The sequence below is a fragment of the Schistocerca nitens genome, chromosome 2 (assembly GCF_023898315.1).
Source record: "Schistocerca nitens isolate TAMUIC-IGC-003100 chromosome 2, iqSchNite1.1, whole genome shotgun sequence".
Lineage (NCBI taxonomy): Eukaryota > Metazoa > Arthropoda > Insecta > Orthoptera > Acrididae > Schistocerca > Schistocerca nitens.
The window spans coordinates 305746950-305767234 of NC_064615.1; the positions used below are offsets into that span (position 1 = coordinate 305746950).

Genomic DNA, 20285 nt, shown 5'->3' on the forward strand with positions numbered 1-20285 from the left:
TTGATCTACAAACTATTATTAATGAACTGCAAAAAGAGATCTGGCAGTTAAAAGCAGAAAGAAGCGAGCATAACATTCCCAAAGACTTGTCCAATGATAGTTCATGCAGTGCAGTTACAACTAAAATAAAGAATTTTTCATTATTTCCATCAGCACCAGTGTTTAGCGGGAAACCCGAAGATGATGTGAAAGTGTCTTTCGTAAACTTGAAGGTGCCGCCCTGTTAGGATCATGGACAAATTCCGATAAGCTAGTGGTTGCCAAATTAAGCATTCAGGGAGCAGCACAAGCTTTCATTAGCGCGGAGCCTGCTTGCGTGAAAACAGAAGGTTACAATGAGTTTAGAACGATTGTTGTTCAGAGATTAAACGTAAAAACGAGATCAGATTTTACAGAGATTAGCTTCACAGTTTGCGAATGCGAGGAGACGAATCTGTCGAGCAGTTTGCCGACAGAATTCGAAACATCAACGCTCAATCGTACGAGTTAGTAGAAGATAAAAATGGAAATCGCATTCAGTTGTTTGAAGCCAACCAGAGAGCCTTGGACACATTCATTCATGAGTTGCACGGAGAGGAAGTAAGCAAAGCTGTTCGATTGGCACGATGTAAAACGTTTAAGGAAGCAGTAGAATCATCTAAGACGACCGAATGAGATGCAGAAACAACAACGTAGAGTTTTCAACACAACAGTATAATGCTACAGATGCCATAAGCTGGGTCACAAGCGCAAGGGGATGCAGGATCATGTTTTGAGAGATTGTCGCAACAAGAAGAAAGGTAATGCGAACAATAGACAATCTGCCAGATCTTTAAACGAGTACGGGGACGTACGGGCCACCACTCCGTCCGCCCCTTGCCAGAGACAGAGATTACTCTTAGGTTCAGCGAAAATCAGGCTGAAAATGACTTCGTGATAGGTGCTGTATATCGTGGGAGAGACATCAGACTACTTATTGACACAGGAGCACAGACCTCATTAATGTGGTGTGGCATAGATAAACGGGATAAATTGAAACCGCCGCTATTAAAAGTGCGAGGGTTAAACGGAGGAAAAAAACGTAACTGTTGAGAAGTTGACGTAGAATTAATTCTTGGCCAAGGACAAGATGAAGGTGAAAATAAAGATAAAGATAAGTACGCAGCAAGGGTGCAAGTGGTTTCAAATAACGAAACGCCTTACGACGGTGTACTTAGATTTGATTTCTTGCCCGCTAACGAGGCAGAGATATTTGTCACAGAAAGAAAGATCAGACTAGGTCGTAGCAACTACAACCTAGGAAATCGTTCTTCAGATAGTACTCAAAGGAGCAGCAATACTGACGCTGTGGGAATGGACCGTCCAAACGATGCATCAGTTCAAACCGTACGAGTCGATCAGCCTCAGCAAATTCCCAAGGGAGCAGGAAAGACAATCTACATTGAAGTCAAGTCAACCCGATGCAAGGAAGGAACTTTGTTATTAATTGAGCGATCCGAGAAAAGTGAGTTCCTGGATACAATGCATTGTTATGTTGCTAGAAGCGTAGGTGTCACTACAATGGTGAGACAGAATGTCGCAAAAGTCCCGGTTACAATAACGAATATGAGCAATGAGGATGTTGTTTTGCCACGAGGAACGAAAGTTGCTGAAGTGTCGAGCGTAAGTAAAATTAGCGTAATACAGAATTCAGATGAGATAACAAATGCTGCAGTTATAAACACAGATTTTTTTAACAGTACTGCAAAACTGCAATGAGGAGACGAAGTTAATAATGAACTGAAGTGCAAGATTTGGAAGAAGATATAACATTTGACAGCTGATGAACAGAAGGTTTTAGCGCCTGTTTTGTTGGAGTATATAGATTCATTCCGAGAACGTGCAAATTTACCTGTCACTCATTTAATTCAGCATTGTATTCATATAGGGAATGAAGCCCCAATCACACCGAAACCTCACCGAATACCATTCAGTCAAAGAGAGTTGGTAGAAGACATCGTTAAGGAACAATTAGAAGCTGGAATTATAAATTCAAGAGATCTTTCAGACCCACCGTGGTGTTCGCCTGTTGTAATTGTAAAGAAGAAATCTTTTTCTGGAGAACCACAGTCCCGTTTTTGTGTTGATTACCGATCTCTGAATGCTGTGACCACACCCAACATTTATCCCTTACCAAATTTAGTGGAAACCTTGGATTACTTGGGCAGATGTCGAATTTTTTCAGTATGTGATTTAACAAGTGGTTATCACCAGTTAACAGTGCATCCAGATGATCAAGCAAAACCTTCATTTGTAACAGCAGCAGGAGGATACAAGTATCTTCATATGCCATTTGGACTTCGTAATGCTCCAGCTACATTTCAACGCCTGATGGATTTAGTTTTACGAGGGCTCCCCCAACACAAGCACTTGTTTACCTTGATGATGTAATAAGCTTTGGTGAGAATATGAAGCAGTGTACTGAGAGACTACAAGCTGTTTTTGAGCGTATAAGAAGCGCAAACCTCTCTTTATTAATAGATAAACGTCATTTTGCACAAAGTAAAGTTAACTATCTTGGTCAATGAAAATGTTCGACCTAATCGAAAATTCATTGAAGATGTAAAGAATTTTCCTGAACCACAGAATTTGAAAGAAGTACCATCGATCTTGGTATTTTCAAATTTCTACAGACGATTTATAACCGGTTATGCGAATATAGCACGTCCAATGACACAGCTACAGAAAAAAGAAGCCACATTTAATTGGTCATCAATGTGCAAAAAGGCAATGGAAGAACACAAAACTGCTCTAGCCACAGCCCCAGTGTTAGCCTATCCAGATTTCAGTAAACCTTTTATTCTTTCGACAGATGCACCCAATTTTGCCATAGGTGAAATCTTGTCTCAAGAAGTTGATGGTCATGAACATCCAATCTCATTTGCTTCCAGACAATTAAACAAAGCAGAATGTATTTATACTACTAGTGGGAAGGAGCTTTGTGCTTTGGTTTTTGGTATAACACATAACAGATGTTTCTTAACAGGAAGAGAATTTACAGTTATTACTGATCATGCCACACTTAAGTGCTTATTGAACTTAAAGAATCCAAGTTCCAGATTAACAAGATGGGCATTAAGACTGAGTAAGTACCAATTTAAGGTTATTCACCGACCTGGTAAACAACATGTGAATACTGATGCGATGAGTCGAAAAGTCAACGTTTGTGTTACAATAAGGCGAGAAGAAGAGGAAAAGGCAGCTCAAGAAGAAGATCCACAATTATGGAGAAATGATCAACTTTTTGTCGAAATAGATGGATTATTGTACAAAATCACTAGTAAAGGAATCCGCCTATTATTTAAGAAAGCATGAAAGAACAAATCATGCGAGAACAACACGATTCTTTATTATTAAGACATTGTGGTAACAAAGCAACAAACATTAAAACAGCTCAAATATTTTGGTGGCCGAGCTGCAAAGTTGATGTTTTCGAGTTTGTTTCACAATGTGATTCCTGTAACAGATGGAATAATGTAGGAAAAAGTAGAGCACCATTGCAAGAACTGCCAGAGACAAGTGAACCATTTGAACGAGTAGGACTAGATGTCGTAGAACCGTTGCCTAAGACTAAAGATGGAAACAAATACATATTGACAACGTCAGATCATTTCTCTAGATGCCTTCTCATGATACCAATACCTGATCAGAGAGCTGAGACTATAGCTAAAGTTTGCGTAAAAGAATGTATTCTTAAGTTTGGATCATCAGTAAGTATAATTAGTGATAAGGAACGAATTTTATGAGTGAATTACCTAAAAAGACCTGCAGGCTCATGCAAATAACTCAGTTAAGGACTACACCAACACACCATGAAGAAAATGGAAGAGTCGAGCGAGTCCACAGAACAATTATTAAAATGGTTAGCCATTATGTGAGCAGCAAACACGACAGTTGGGATGTCTGTTTACCGTACTTGGTAAGTTGTTATAATGCCAAAAAGCACAGCTCAACTGGCCTAAGTCAATATTAAATCGTCTATGGAAGAAGAATGCATTCACCCTTGGACTTTGCACGATCGACTGCTGGAGTCAGCAATGTACACGTAAGGGATCTAGCACGCAAGCTAAAGGAAGCATGGAGGGGAGTGAAACAGCGAAATAATCAATCCTTTCTTCAGCAAACAAGACAACACGACCGCCAAGCAGCAGTGCCACAGTATCGAGTTGGAGATCTTGTGTATCTGAGCAATGTGGTGTTAAAGAAGAGTCAAGTCAAAAAGTTTAAGAAGTTTTGGAAAGGGCCATATCCAATCTTGGAGGTGTTGTCACCAGTCACTCTTAAGCTCCAACCGGCCTTTCGTTCGATTGTCGTTCATGTCAATCGTGTAAAGCCATTTCTGGGTAGGTTCCCTGTAGCATTGCAAGACGATGAGGACCGACCGAGAGGCAGACCTGCTGTTTTCAAACCCAGGAAGCGAGAATTGCGAGGTCGCAGTCGAGCTTTCGAGGCTGAGGCATCGCCACATTCCGAGTGATCCTGTTCCAGACACCCCTACCTCCTGCGTAAACGTGTGTTGTGTGTGAGAGTGCAATGCATGTGTTTATTTCAGTCATGTGCTTATGTGAATGTGTTGTAAAAAATTAGTATTGAAGCTATTATACGAGTGCACAAGTGAAACTAAACCTTTTATTCCACGGGTTACCGCAAGCAACTGATTTATTTTATGTTCATTGTTAACTCTAGTATTTAGAAGTAATTAACCATGTTCATTTTTGTTATAGTGTTTGCTATGATAGTGTATTATGCTAATTCTGTAGTACCACAGAGTACAGGTGTTTTGTTTGAACCACGATCAGACATGGTAATTTCAACAAGTAATGCAAAACTTTTCCTCAAGTACAATTTGAGTGAACTTCAGCAACAGTTCAGTCAACAAGCAAATTGATCTAATTCGTTCTGTTAAGGGTAATGATACAATTTTGGAAATGGTTACATCTTGGTATAATAGCTGGATCACAGCCAAAATGCAGGTAGAGTCTACATTTGATAATTATGAACAAGAGATTTACCGTTTTTAAAGGTTTTGCCACATAAAAATTTAATTAGGCTTAAATGTGCCTGGTTTGATTTTGGAGAGAGTATCCTTTGTACTGTATTTGGTACTTTAACTAGTCGAGATCTACTGTAGGTTAAACGCAAAATATTAGCTCTCGAACAACAGTCCAGTACAGATTCAACTAACCTCTCTAATGAAATTATCGTATTACAGAATATGCAAAGAACCATTACTAACCACAAAGTTTTGATTGAACAGATTGTAAAGCAATTTATCTCTCATTTACACGTAATTCGTAATGAAACTAACGCAAATATCCAAGAACTATTCCATGGAGTGTGAGTGCACACTGGGATTTAAACACTCTTTTGTTAAGGATTACTGATAGTTTATCAAATGCTAGAATTGATGCCCTTAACTTAAGAACAGCCTTAGAAAGTAGTTCAAATGACTGTTTGAGCAGTGTACTACTACATCCAGAGCAATTTTTACAGATCCTACTATCAATTGAGACAAAGCTAGATACAACCTATTCTATGATTTACCCTGTTAACTCTTACAGTTTATATGATTACTACAAGATAACCACCACACACTCTTTAATGATTGAAGGTGAATTAACTGTTATTGTTTCTACATCCATAGCTAGATCAAAGCATAATTTTGAATTGTATAAGATTTATACTTACCCTGTGAAATTGAGACAGGTAGGTATTCATGTAAAGTACGTACTGAATGATTATCTACTGATCAGCAAGGATGAAAGATATTTTGTGTCCCTAATTAAAAATGACTTGCATATGTGTAAACGTAGTCATAAGTTAATTTGCCCTGAATAGGCAGGATTCTTGGATAGTAGAGAGCACAGTGCATGGGGGCTTAATTATAATTGAATGCAAATAATTTTAATTTTTTGTTTCAGTAACTGTCTGTTCGGTTACGAAGTCTCGTAACGGTTGGCCCTGACTAGTATTATTACGCTATCTGACTGCATAGAACAATAACAAAGAATGAAATGGAAATTTTCATTAACACAATTAATTAATTAAGTCCCCAGCAACTATAAAACCTACGAAACCAAAGCACAAGTGTAACTGTTCTGTGTGTGGAAGTATGACTCAACGTACGCATCTGGCACGGTTCTTCTTCAACAACACAAGAAATTTTAAATATCATTTACACTGAATTAATTAAAGAAAATAGAAATACCATAATTACTCAAGAAAACCATAATTACACTCTAATACAAGAACACAAGCCAGATGCTTTGTTGACTGAACCTGTAATGACGCATTATTTAAAACATGGAAATAATGAAAAATAAATCAAGTTTCGTTACCTTCATATATTGACCAAAATCACTCTAATCATTACAATATATCTCCACACCGACTCGCTATTACCACATCTCAACAAGAGCTTTTCAGTATCACATCTCAGCAAGCACTCCCTACTAGCACATCTGAACACGAACTGACTACTACGAGTCCTCGACAAGCACTGCCCACACGACATCTCAATAATCACTGCCAGTGGAGACGGCGGAACAATGCTCTCTAGCGATCTCTGGCGCTGTGGCTCAATGTAGCCACCTTTCAACAGCTGTGAGAAACAATTGTTTATGAATCATCTCCCAAGAGATGATTGCCTTAGAATTTTAGTGCATCTTTATCATCCATTGCTTAAACGATGTTTTGAAGGTATGATTTTCTCATTTAACTCCACCCTTGATGTCACATTTACATGTAAAAAATATGTTACACCTGAGCTACCCTGTACAGTAAAATTGAATAATAGTGGATAAATCTTGAATACCACACATTGTTATCATGTGGACTATTTGATATACCTAGTGTGTTACCAACTACATTTCATGCAACAGCTCATTTGCCATTAACCAGAATGTTATCTGTTTATTACAGTGATTCATACGTATTAACATATGGAAACCATTCCTTATCAAGTTTTTCTGAAGACAACAATTTACTTAAGGATATCCATGAAAATCTGATTTCTTCCAATAATGAGTTAAACTTCATTGAAGCAGGAAATAGAATTAAGTCCTTCGATTCATCCAGTAATGTTAATGCATACTTGATTGTCAATATTGTGTTTTTATTGCTTTTATTAATTTGTCTTTTGTCAGCAGCATTTGTCATGTATGAAATTGTCATCCTGAGGGCACGCTTCTCTGTACCAAATGTTACTGTGTCTGCAAATGAAATACATGCTCCAATGCCTTCTGATGCCACAAATGGCGAAATAGATTCATAACGCCCAGGAGGTCGTTTTGAGTCACGTATGGTTGCTCTTTTTCTCTGGGGGGAGTGAAGTAAGGGTTTACAGGTTGCCGCCAGCCAACCTGTCTGGAATGCTGACAATTTGCTTGGTCAGTAGACGTGCGTCCAACCGCAGTGCGACACAGGGAGTAAGCCAATGGCCGCCGTCCGCAGCGCGCCGTATTAACTAGCATGGCCTCGGGTGAGAATATGCCTCTTTTCTTAGCTCACCATGGAGCCTTTCGATACGACCGTAATTAGGATGTCAGACACAGTGATGATGGGTGCGCATAGTGTGCGTGTTTTATAATCAGTCTTTGTTAACAAAACTGTTTAAACTTACTTCTCGGTGTTCGCGTATTGCCGTACCTCAAGGATCCACCTCTTGCAAATCCTGACAAATATTTCGTCTAATTATCTTCTGGGGCAACAAAACAAACAACCCCCTTATACAACGTTAATAATCAACAAGGTAGTAAACGCCCAAACTTTACAAATGCCACAAATTATTTCATTTGAAGAAAGATTATCGTTGGTATAATCAGTAGGGAGTGGCGGCATTGTATTCACTGGTTAAGAATCTGAATCTGGTATACAGTTAATTTCATTAATATATGTGTAAGAGTACAGTATGTTAATTTCCACCTATGCCAGCTCCCCTCTAAAGTGACCCAACTTAATGTGCTCGTGTCATTTGTACAGTTCCTTTAAAAGGCTATCATTGAACTTCTTATCTTCAACGAGAATGCGACGAGACTGAACAGAGAAAGCTCTGCACATGCACGCCCTGATCTCTTTGGGGCAGGCTTATTAAAGGCTTTGGAGCTAGTCTGAATAATTTCCTCTGATCGGTAGAAACTAGTTGCAACCGTCCATTGGCTGCAACTCGAACAGCTTTCACCCAGTCACAAACAACGGTAACTGGGAGAATGACTGCGTCAAACGCATGCGCGTGGTTGCAGCGGTTGCAACTGTATCCCGAAACAACATACCTTCTTTCTTGAAGTTCCGTGGCTACCTTCCCCACGTCCAACTATTGCTAGCGCTCCTCACCCATGCATGGAGCATCGTCTGTCCTTCTAGGCGACAGTCCGTCGCCAAAATTCCCAGTACTGGGACGTTCGATCCTTTGCTGACGCTTCTGTCTCGCCTGGAGTTGCAGCGGTGGTGCGCCCTGAGCCACAGGTCCGCTAGCGCTCAGACTTACATCAAATACACCTCATCTCGTAGCAGTTCTGGGCGGCCTTTTAGCTCCCTTAACTACGTGTAACGTTACATGACGGTCTGTAGACCGCATTCCTTTCTGCGATTCTAAAAACCTGTCCAGAGGTAGCGTCTTTGATTAGTAATGAAAACCTCTTTGGTCCCGGGTTAGCTCAAATTCTGAATAAAAATCATCAGCAGTGGTAACCGAAGACTTGCGGCATTGGATTTTACCCTCATTCTGGCAACGGCCTTGCCAAAGAGGGCGGAGAAGCGAATAGATGCTCAGGACACTCTCTTGCTCTTGGGGTGGGACACTGCCCCTAAAGGCGGAAGAATCAGCAATGATCAACGACATGAGGATGCAGAAGGGAAACCACTGCATTAAAGAATCCACGGGGTATATAGCCTGTAATTGAAAAAGTGTAGCGGTGATTCCTCCATTGGCAAAAGATTCTGGGCTAGTCCATCACTTGGATTTCCGTGGGGGGACTGTCAAGGGAGAAGTGACCGCGAGAAAAAAAATTGAATAATTAATGAAAGGATAACGTTCTACGAGACGGGGCGCGGAATGTCAGAAGCTTGAATGTAGTATGGAAACAAGAACGTCTGAAAAGGAAAATGCAAAGGCTCAATCTAGATATAGTAGGGGTTAGTGAAGTGAAATTAGAAGAAGACAAGGATTTATGGGCAGATGACTGTAGAGTAATATCAATAGCAACAGCAAACTGGTACAACAGGAGTAGTATTCGTTATGAACAGGAAGATAGTGCCGAAAGTAACTTACTGTGAACAGATCAGTGATGGAGTTGCTCTTCTCAGGATCGATAGCGAACCAACACCAACAACAATAGCTCATATTTACATGCCGACGTCGCTTGCAGAAGACGAAGACATAGAGAAAGTATATGAAGATATTCAACGCGTAAGTCAGTACATAAAGGAAGATGAAAATCTAATATTCGTGGGGTACTGGAATGCTGTTGCAGCGGAAGGAGCAGAAGAAACGGTTACGGGAGAATATGGGCTTGGGACAAGGAATGAGATAGGAGAAAGGGTAATTGAGTTCTGTAATAAATTCCAGCAAGTAATAGCGAATACTCTGTTCAAGAATCACGAGAGGAGGAGGTATACTTGTAAAAGGCCGGAATGCACGGGAAGGTTTCAGTTAGATTACATCATGGTCAGACAGAGATTCCGAAATCAGGTACGGGACTGTAAGGCATATCCAGGAGCAGATATAGACTCAGATCATAATTTAATAATGATGAAGAGTAGGCTGTACTTCTACATATCTACATATATATACTCCGCTAGCCAGCAAGCGGTGTGTGGCGGAGCTCACTATTCGCGCCAAAGTCATATTTCCCCCCGTCTGTTCCACTCGCGGATCGCGCGAGGGAGAAACGACTGTCTGAACGCCTCAGTACGCGCTCTAATTTTCCTCATCGTTGAATGATAATCATTGCGCGATTTGAAAGCCGGTGGTAATAATATATGCTCTACATCCTCGGTGAAGATCGGATTTCGGAATTTAGTGAGCAGCCTCTTCCGTTTAGAGCGTCGTTCAAGAAACTTGCGAGGAAGAATCGATGAACAAACAAGTGGGATACGGAAAATTGGAAATTTGTCGTAAGGACGATGGGACCAGACTGCTGATGTCATCGGTCCCTAGGCTTACACACCACTTACTCTAACTTAAACTAACTTACGCTAAGGGCAACGAGCCGGCCATTGTGGCCGAGCGGTTCTAGGCGCTTCAGTCATGGAGCGCGCGACCGTCACGATCGCAGGTTCGAATCCTGCTTCGGGCATGAATGTGTGTTATGTACTTAGGTTAGTTAGGTTTAAGTAGTTCTAAGTTCTAGGGGACTGACGACCTCAGATGTTAAATCCCATGGTACTTAGAACCATTTGAACCATTTGAGCAAAGGACAACACACACACCCATGCCAGAGGGAGGACTCGAACCTCCGACGGGGGCAGCCGCGCGAACAGTGACAAGATGCTTTAGACCGCACGGCTACCCCACGCGGCGATACGGAAGTACTAAAGAATGAAGAGACACGCTAGAAGTTCCCTGAGGCCATAGATCCTACGGTAGTGAATAGCTCAGCACGCTGCTCGTTGGAAGAGGAATGGCATCTCTAAAAAGGGCAATGACGGAAGACGGAAAGAAAAACGTACAAGGATGGTAGCGGCGAAGAAACCAAGGGTAACAGAAGAAATACTTCAGCTGATCGATGAAAGAAGGTGGTACAAAACTGTTCAGGGAAATTCAGGGATACACGAATACAACTCACTTAGGAATGAAATAAATAAGAAGTGCACGGAAGCTAAGGCGAAATGGGTACACGAAAAATGTGAAGAAATTGAAAAAGAAATGATTGTCGAAAACACTGACTCAGCATATGGAAAAGTCCAACCAACCTTCGGTTACATTTAAAGCAAGGGCGGTAACATTACGATTGTAATGCGAATTCCACTGTTAAATGCAGAGGGGAGGGCGTATAGATGGAAGGAGTTCACTGAGGACCTGTGTGAGTGGGAGGAGTTGTCTGATGACGTGATAGAAGGACAAACAGGAATCGACAGGGAAGAGTTTGGGATCCAGTGCTGGAATCGAAATCTGGAAGAGATTTGCAAAACTTGAGATTAAATCAGGCAGAAGGAACGGATAACATTCGATCAGAATTTGTAAAATCATTGGGGGGGGGGGGGGAGTGGCAGCAAAACGATTATTCACGTTGGTGTGTAAAATGTGTGAGATTGGCATTGTACCATCAGGCTTTCGGGACAACATATTCCACACAATTCCGACGACTGCAAGAACTATCAAACAGTCAGCTTAAGTGCTCTTGAATCCAAGATGCTCACAAGAATAGTATACAGAAGAATAGGAAAGGGAACTGAGTATATGTTAGATCACGATCAGTTTGATTTTAGGAAAGGCGAAGGCACCAGAGGGGCAGTTCTGACGTTGTGGTTGATAATGGAAGCACGACTACACAAAAATCAAGGCACGTTCATAGGATTTCTCGCCCTCAAGAAAGAGTTCGACAAAGTAAAATGGTGCAAGATGTTCAAAATTCTGAGGAAAACAGGGGTAAGCTATAGGGATAGACTGGTAATATACATATGTACAAGAACCAAGAGGGAACAATAAGAATGAAAGACAAACAACGAAGTGTACGAATTAAAAAGGGCATAAGACAGGGACGTAGTCTTTCTCCCCTACTGTTCAGTCTACACGTCGGAAATAAAAAAAAAAGGTTCAAGAATGGGATTAAAATTCAAGGTGAAAGAATATCAGTGATAAGATTCGCTGATGGCATTGCTATCCTCAGTGAAAATGAAGAATAATTACAGGACATGATGAACAGTCTAATGAGTACAGAATACGGATTGAGAATAAATCGAAGGAGGACGAAAGAAATGAGAAGTAACGGAAAATGGAACACCGAGAAACTTAACAAGAGGATTAGTGATCACGAGGTAGGCGAAGTTATGGAATTCTGCTACCTATGACGGACGGAGCAAGGAGAACATAAAAAGTAGACTAGCACTGGCGAAAAGGGAATTCCAGGGCAAGAGAAGTCTGTTAGAACCAAACTTAGGTCTTAAGTTGAGGAAGAAATTTCAGAGAAAGTACATTTGGAGAACAGCATTGTATGGCAGTGAGCCATGGCCTGTGGGAAAACCAGATGGGAATAGAACAGAAGCATCTGAGGTGTGGTGCTACAGAAGCATGTTGAAAACTAGATAGACTGATAAGGTAAGGAATGAGAAGGTTCTCCGCAGAATCAGCGAGGAAAGGAATGTATGGAAAACATTGAAAAGAAGAAGGATATTTGTTAAGACATCACGAAATACTAGAGGGACCAGTACAGTGTAAAAACTGCAGAGGAAGACAGAGATTGGGATACATCCAGCACAAAATTGAGGACGTAGGGTGCAGTTGCTACTCCGAGACGAAAAGATTGGCACAGGGGAAGAGCTCGTGGCGGGCAGCATCAAAAAAATCAGAAGACTGATGACTCAAAAATAAGTAAACGAATAAACAAATAAACAAATAAAAAAAAGTACGTGTCACTAGACTGTAGCGCCTAGAACCCTCGGCCACTCCGGCAGGCCGCTGTTAGTGATTATATACATAAATGATATCGCTACCAGGGTGGGCAGCAATCTGAGCTTGTTTGCTGGCTATACTGTGGTGTGCACAAAGGTGTCGAACTTGAGTGGCTGACCTGTAAAAATTATCTTGTTGATGATACAAACGGTAGATAGCTGTAAATGTAGAAAAATGTAAGTCAATGAGCATTAGTGGGACGAACATCCCTGTAACGTTCGCATACAGCATTAGTAGTGTCCTGCTTGACACAGTCACGTCGTTTAAATATACGGGCGTAACGTTGAAAAGCGATATGAAGTTGAACGAGCATGTGAAGATTGTGGTAGGTAAGGTGGATGTTCGACTTCGGTAAATCTGGGGAATTTTTGGGAAGTATGGTTCATCCGTAAAGGTCACCGCATGTCCGACCATAGAGCGACGCATTGTTGAGTATCTCTCGATTCGCACCAGGTTGACTGGAGGAAGACTTTGAAGCAGTTGAGAGGTCGTCAACTTCCGATCGGTCACTGAAATGTTTGCTCCCTTTCTGTAGTCTTGACAATTGTCATAGTATACATTGGTTATAGAATACAAGTCATTCTACAACCATTGTATACTATGAAAATCGTCAAGACTACAGAAAGGGAGCAAACATTTCAGTGATCGGGCAGAAAGTCCATCATTTTGACGAAAAAAAAAATGGCACGAGGGAGCTGTGAAGTGGTAAGAATAGGTTACCGTGGCAGATAAATGTAATGAAAAGAGATACTACATAGATGTCTCACAGATATGAAAACAACAAACGGGTGTGAACTACGTTAAAACAAAGGAATTCAGGAGTCAAGACTTCCAAAACGGAAAGTAACTTCAAAAACGTTAAAAACATACTAAGGTTGGAACATTAATAGTGGCAACTATTTATTTACAGCTCGTACAAAATAGATACGCGTTTCAAAGTTTTACTGATCTTCAAAGTAAACACCAGCATTGTGTATAACCCGTTGCCAACGATGTGGAAGTCGTAGGATACTCTTAGCAGTGACAGTTGTGTTAACAGTTCGAGCGGCGCGGTCTATTGCTCAACGAATTTGTAGCAGTTCTGAAGCGAATGCCGTGAACTGTTTCCTTCAGTTTAGAAATCGACTTGAATTCACGAGGGCTTTAGTCAGAGGAGTTAAGTAGGTGGTATAGCACTTAGCAGCCCTTCAGTCAAACAAATCAGTAACAGCTTGCACTGTACTTGCTTGAGCATTGTCCTGCAAAATGATAGTCAGGTCCTGCAGAAAGTGTCATCAATTCTGTCTCTGTGCAGTTAATGTTTGGAAAACAACCTACAACCAGCTTCGAGACAGAAGAGATGACACTTTCTGCGGGACCTGACCATCATTTTGCAGGACAATCCTCAAGCACGTATAGTGCAAGCTGTTACTGATTTGTTTGACTGATGGGGCTGCTAAGTGCTGTACCACCTACTGCACTCCCCTGACTTAAGCCCTCGTAAGTTCAACTCGATTTCTAAACTGAAGGAAACACTTCACGGCATTCGCTTCAGAACTGCTACAAATTCGTCGGGCAATAGATCGCGCCACTCGAACTGTCAACACAACTGACCCTTCTAAGAATATCCTGCGACTTCCACATCGCTGGCAACGGGTTGTACACAATGCTGGTGACTACTTTGAAGGTCAGTAAAACTTTGAAACACGTATCTATTTTGTACAAGCTGTAAATAAATAGTTGCCACTATTAAAGTTCCAACCCTCGTATGTTTTGACAGAGCACAGAAAAAACTGTGTGACTGTGACAATGTTGCGTTCATTTGCTGCAGCTTCTGTGACAAACTGTTATGTTTTCGTCGTTTATTTCGAAGTGATCACATTCACATTCATAATATGAACACCTAAATCGGGCAACGAGGCATATCTCACTCACTTACCGGTCATAAAAATTAGGTGCGTCGATAAGAGATTCCTGTCATATGACACAGGTACTGTCACCAAGACCGTGTATGACGCAGCAGACGTGTTTCCTGGTGGAGGATTCTGTTGACTTATCGCCTTATCGTCAAACATTTGCAGTTCCCATTCGAAAGCCACTTCCTTTCGGCTGCTAAACGAGTAGTTGTGCAGAATCAACTGCCGTTATAGGTCCTTACCTGAAACCTCGCTGTTGCAAACGAATGTTACACCACGACACAGACACAAATTTGAATAAGGCGAACAACGGAAATGGAATTGGCGTAAGAAAGCTTTGAACACAGCTGGCCTTCATTGCAATCCAACAATGTAACCACTTATCCACGACGCCATCGTTTTTGCACGTTGCTCTGAGTGGCACGTCTTCTTCATGGGCCATTGACTGTTCCTACTTTGCATTTTTTTCATGGTCCAGTACACTTTCTTCTTGTTTTCATGCTTGATCTGCGTTCAGTTTTTGACGGACTGTGCACTGGGTTCTCTTACCACTAAATCTGGAGGGGTATGACGGTGACTTTCTTTTGCAAGGTTCACAGTTCCTTGCAGTGTAAAATATTTAGGCGTCTAAGTCAATGCAGTCAAAAGATACGGCCATTTACGCTTCAACCATAGATACTAGTAGACTGGCCTTGCTGTGCAAAAGCTATGGTGTGGCTCCAACATAAACCACTTGACTGTTGGCAAAACGTGACGGGATTTCAAATCAGCGGTCTGCCATCCTATGCTTATATCGTATTTTACCCACATTTCTCAATTGACTGCCAAACGCTTCCAACAAAAATTACTTTATTTGCGAAAAATTATGTCAGAACTACATTTGACCTGGATTTGTTGACAGAACAATTTATAAAATCTAACAAATACATCGAACGCCCCTCTGGTGGGCAGCGGGACGAAATTGCTACAAAGTATCAATTAAAGTAAAATGTCGTTAAAATTCTTTTAAACAGTGAGAGTGGGCTCGTGTCAAAACTTTAAACACTGGATTCGCCGCGTTTTGAGCTCTAGTCACTTATAAAAGAAAACGGGATATGGGAATTATGTCAACTATAGGTGCCAAAATTGTCGACTTTAGGAGCAGGTCCATTTTAGACTATCAATTTTAGGTGCACTTCAAACGTTCAGTTCCTACCATTTTTACAAAAGTTTAAACTATCAGTTTAAAAAATGATATTTTACATGAAAGGTGAGACTTCGAAGTTTCCGAAAATAATTTTGGAGCCTACATTTATTTAATAGTATTAGAAGGTAGAAAAAAATTCTCTTCATGTGTCGACTATAGGTGCTCTTACCTTATTATAATCTCACTTGTATATACAAAAAGGCACGTATGTGCAGATGGCTTAAAGTTTTTCCGTTTCAGGGCCTGTATCCAAAGCTGCCTTCGGTTTTCATCCTTAGGGAATCTATGAGTAAGAACGAGAAACAGTTATACTTACTTCTGTAACCGAATTATCACAGATGAGTCTGACTTTACAGGCATCACTTTCAACACTTTTATTTACGTGATATTCTATTTCAAGTGTAAAAAAAACATATAAAAGTCACTTCAGCAGATTTCAATAAACGCATCTGCACTATCATGTCCGCAGCTCGTGGGCGTGCGGTTGCGTTCTCGCTTCCGACGCCCGGGTTCCCGGGTTCGATTCCCGGCGGGGTCAGGGATTTTCTCTGCCTCGTTATGACTGGGTGTTGTGTGCTGTACTTAGGTTAGTTAGGTTTAAGTAGTTCTAAGTTCTAGGGGACTGATGACCATAGATGTTAAGTCCCATAGTGCTCAGAGCCATTTGAACCATTTTTTTGCAATATCATAGAAACACTTAGACGTGAAATGTAATGCCATTTCCTCCGACAAAACGCTGAGTACAGCCATAAGCGCAACACGAAACAACCATGTTTTGCCAACATTCACATGACTTTGGCCCAGAGATGTTGGAGCCACGAAAATGACGTCAGGGCCAGTCTATTATATTTATGGTCGAAACATTTACGTCACATATTTTAATACCTTGCCAGTGTGGATATCGACAGCAGGCAAAAGTGGATGAAATGATACAGGGTATTACAAAAAGGTACGCCCAAACTTTCAGGAAACATTCCTCACACACAAAGAAAGAAAATATGTTATGTGGACATGTGTCTGGAAACGCTTACTTTCCATGTTAGAGCTCATTTTATTACTTCTCTTCAAATCACATTAATCATGGAATGGAAACACACAGCAACAGAACGTACCAGCGTGACTTCAAAAACTTTGTTACAGGAAATGTTCAAAATGTCCTCCGTTAGCGAGGATACATGCATCCACCCTCCGTCGCATGGAATCCCTGATGCGCTAATGCAGCCCTGGAGAATGGCGTATTGTATCACAGCCGTCCACAATACGAGCACGAAGAGTCTCTACATTTGGTACTGGGGTTGCATAGACAAGAGCTTTCAAATTCCCCCATAAATGAAAGTCAAGAGGGTTGAGGTCAGGAGAGCGTGGAGGCCATGGAATTGGTCCGCCTCTACCAATCCATCAGTCACCGAATCTGTTGTTGAGAAGCGTACGAACACTTCGACTGAAATGTGCAGGAGTTCCATCGTGCATGAACCACATGTTGTGTCGTACTTGTAAAGGCACATGTTCTAGCAGCACAGGTAGAGTATCCCGTATGAAATCATGATAACGTGCTCCATTGAGTGTAGGTGGAAGAACATGGGGCCCAATCAACACATCACCAACAATGCCTGCCCAAACGTTCACAGAAAATCTGTGTTGATGACGTGATTGCACAATTGCGTGCGGATTCTCGTCAGCCCAGACATGTTGATTGTGAAAATTTACAATTTGATCACGTTGGAATGAAGCCTCATCCGTAAAGAGAACATTTGCACTGAAATGAGGATTGACACACTGTTGGATGAACCATTCGCAGAAGTGTACCCGTGGAGGCCAATCAGCTGCTGATAGTTCCTGCACACGCTGTACACGGTACAGAAACAACTGGTTCTCCCGTAGCACTCTCCATACAGTGACGTGGTCAACGTTACCTTGTACAGCAGCAACTTCTCTGACACTGACATTCGGGTTGTCGTCAACTGCACGAAGAATTGCCTCGTCCATTGCAGGTGTCCTCGTCGTTCTAGGTCTTCCCCAGTCACGAGTCATAGGCTGAAATGTTCCGTGCTCCCTAAGACGCTGATCAATTGCTTCGAACGTCTTCCTGTCGGGACACCTTCGTTCTGGAAATCTGTCTCGATACAAACGTACCGCGCCACCGCTATTGCCCCGTGCTAATCCATACATCAAATGGGCATCTGCCAACTCCGCATTTGTATACATTGCACTGACTGCAAAACCACGTTCGTGATGAACACTAACCTGTTGATGCTACGTACTGATGTGCTTGATGCTAGTACTGTAGAGCAATGAGTCGCATGTCAATACAAGCACCGAAGTCAACATTACCTTCCTTCAATTGGGCCAACTGGCGGTGAATCGAGGAAGTACAGTACATACTGACGAAACTAAAATGAGCTCTAACATGGAAATTAAGCGTTTCCGGACACATGTCCACGTAACATCTTTTCTTTATTTGTGTGTGAGGAATGTTTCCTTAAAGTTTGGCCGTACCTTTTTGTAACACCTTTTAGATTCCCGAGATGGATGAACTACTCATGTAAATGGTCATGTTTATACGGAACGCTCGGTGCTTGAGATCTAATCGCAACTACGCTGTTTTTCTTATTTTTATAACAGATGTGCGCAGACGTCGCTGTGCAGATACACGCGCGGCGCGGCATGTGATAAGGAGGCAGGGAGTCGCGCCGGCGCGGCGCGTGTGGCTGTGGGCAGCGCAGTGGCAGTCGCCGCCATGGACGCCGCCGGCCCCCACCGCCAGCAGCCGCGGGTCGTCCTCCGGCTGCCCCCCTGCTGGCTGGTCACCACCGCCCTGCTGTCGCTGCTGCTGCTGCTCGCCTACTACTGCTCAGGATGGAGCGGGGCGTCCCTGCAGGTAGGCAGGCAGGGGTCACAGCGCCTCCGCGGCTGGCCGCTCACACGACTGATAGCTAGTGGCCGTGCGTGCACCTGTACCACAGGCGTGCGGACATTTGCCATGCCGGACATTTGCCACGATTTTACCTGCACCGAAGGGTTGGGTCCCTTGTCTCCCCCTCCTCCTCCTCCTCCTCCTCACCGCTTACTGAGCCTTTCCACTGGTTTACTTAACATAGAACCAGAATCTCTTTGGATTTTCCGCCACATTTCTGGAGAGAGTTTCGTTGTGGAAACTATTAAATGCACCTCGCATTGAAATTGGCCACCAAATTTCGAGCCTCAGTAAAACTTCGCCAATATGGGAGATTTTGCTTTCGTCTAAATTATACTTGCCTTTTTCGGTGCTCCTGCAGCAGCTTTCTGTTGTGTTTTGTGTACCATGCGGGATCAGTTCCGTCTCTTAAAAATTTATTTGGTATGAATGACTCGTGTGCTGTTAATACTATTTCTTTGAACTTAAGTCACATATGGTCTTCACTTACACAGTTTGGGAGAATTGGAGACTGTCTCTTAGATAGACGTCAACCGAATTTTTGGTTGCTTTTATAAATAGATGTATTTCGCGTTTAGTTTTGGTGAATTTCTTTGTTATGGAATTGAGCCTCGCTACGACTGTGTGTTCACTAATCCCTGTATCCGTCGTGATGCTCAGGATTATTTGTGGCTAAGAGGTCAAGTGTGTTTTCGTAACCATTTACAAAAAATGGTTCAAATGGCTCTGAGCACTATGGGACTTAACTTCTGAGGTCATCAGTCCCCTAGAACTTAGAACTACTTAAACCTAACCAACCTAAGGCCATCACACAGATGCATGCCCGAGGCAGGATTCGAACCTGCGACCGTAGCGGTCGCGCGGTTCCAGACTGTAACGCCTAGAACCGCTCGGCCACCATGGCCGGCAACCATTTACAATCTGAATCGCCTCGTGAACTAATTGTTCAAAATAATCTTAAAAAAAAGCATTTAGAACAATTACGGAAGTTGTTTTCTATCTACAATAGGGTCTGAAAATGTATTTTTGGTCAACATACAGAAGATAGATTGAAGTCACTGCGAACTATAATTGTAAGAGTAGGCTACATATTTGTGATGAGACTCAAGTTTTCTTTGAACTGTTCAGCAGTTGTTTCATCTCAGACCGGGGGTCGGTAAAAGGAGTCAGTTATTAACTTATTCCGGTTGTCGAATATAGCCTCTGCCCATACTAATTCACGTGAAATATCTACTTCAATGTCGCTTGTGAGCTGAAACACACATTACATTATTTTCCTTAAATTGTGCTTCTTGTTTCTGTTGTAGTGCAGATTATTACAATTACGGCTTTTCCCTCCAAAACCTAGGATGCTTTCTCTGTGATCCTGTAAATACCAGAGCTAAACAATGTAGAACAACAACGTACGTTACAAGCATAGCGTTCTGTATTACTTCATTTCCTTATTTCTAACATTTTAAAAACGTACGTCGACTTTAGATGACATGTCAATCATAAATGTTCTTATCTCTATTTAGTGAACGTATTTTCAGTCATCTTTTGAACATTGTCCCCCTGCACTTTATTAACTAATGTTTCACCGCAAGGGATATCGCATTTTAGAGAGTAAGTTAATATGGAGTATGTCGTTCTTCTTTTCAAACATTCACATACCCATTTCTT

At 41.9% G+C, this 20285-nt stretch overlaps 1 protein-coding gene across 1 annotated transcript in view; it reads left to right on the forward strand.

Annotated features, from left to right (window-relative positions):
- The first annotated feature begins 1591 nt into the window (after positions 1-1591).
- Positions 1592-20285, forward strand: part of LOC126234999 (galactosylgalactosylxylosylprotein 3-beta-glucuronosyltransferase P-like) — a 196390-nt gene continuing 177696 nt past the window's right edge. The window contains exons 1-2 of the mRNA XM_049943736.1: positions 1592-1641; positions 18332-18587. Coding sequence (XP_049799693.1) covers positions 1592-1641; positions 18332-18587 — 306 coding nt within the window. The remainder of the gene's footprint in view (positions 1642-18331; positions 18588-20285) is intronic.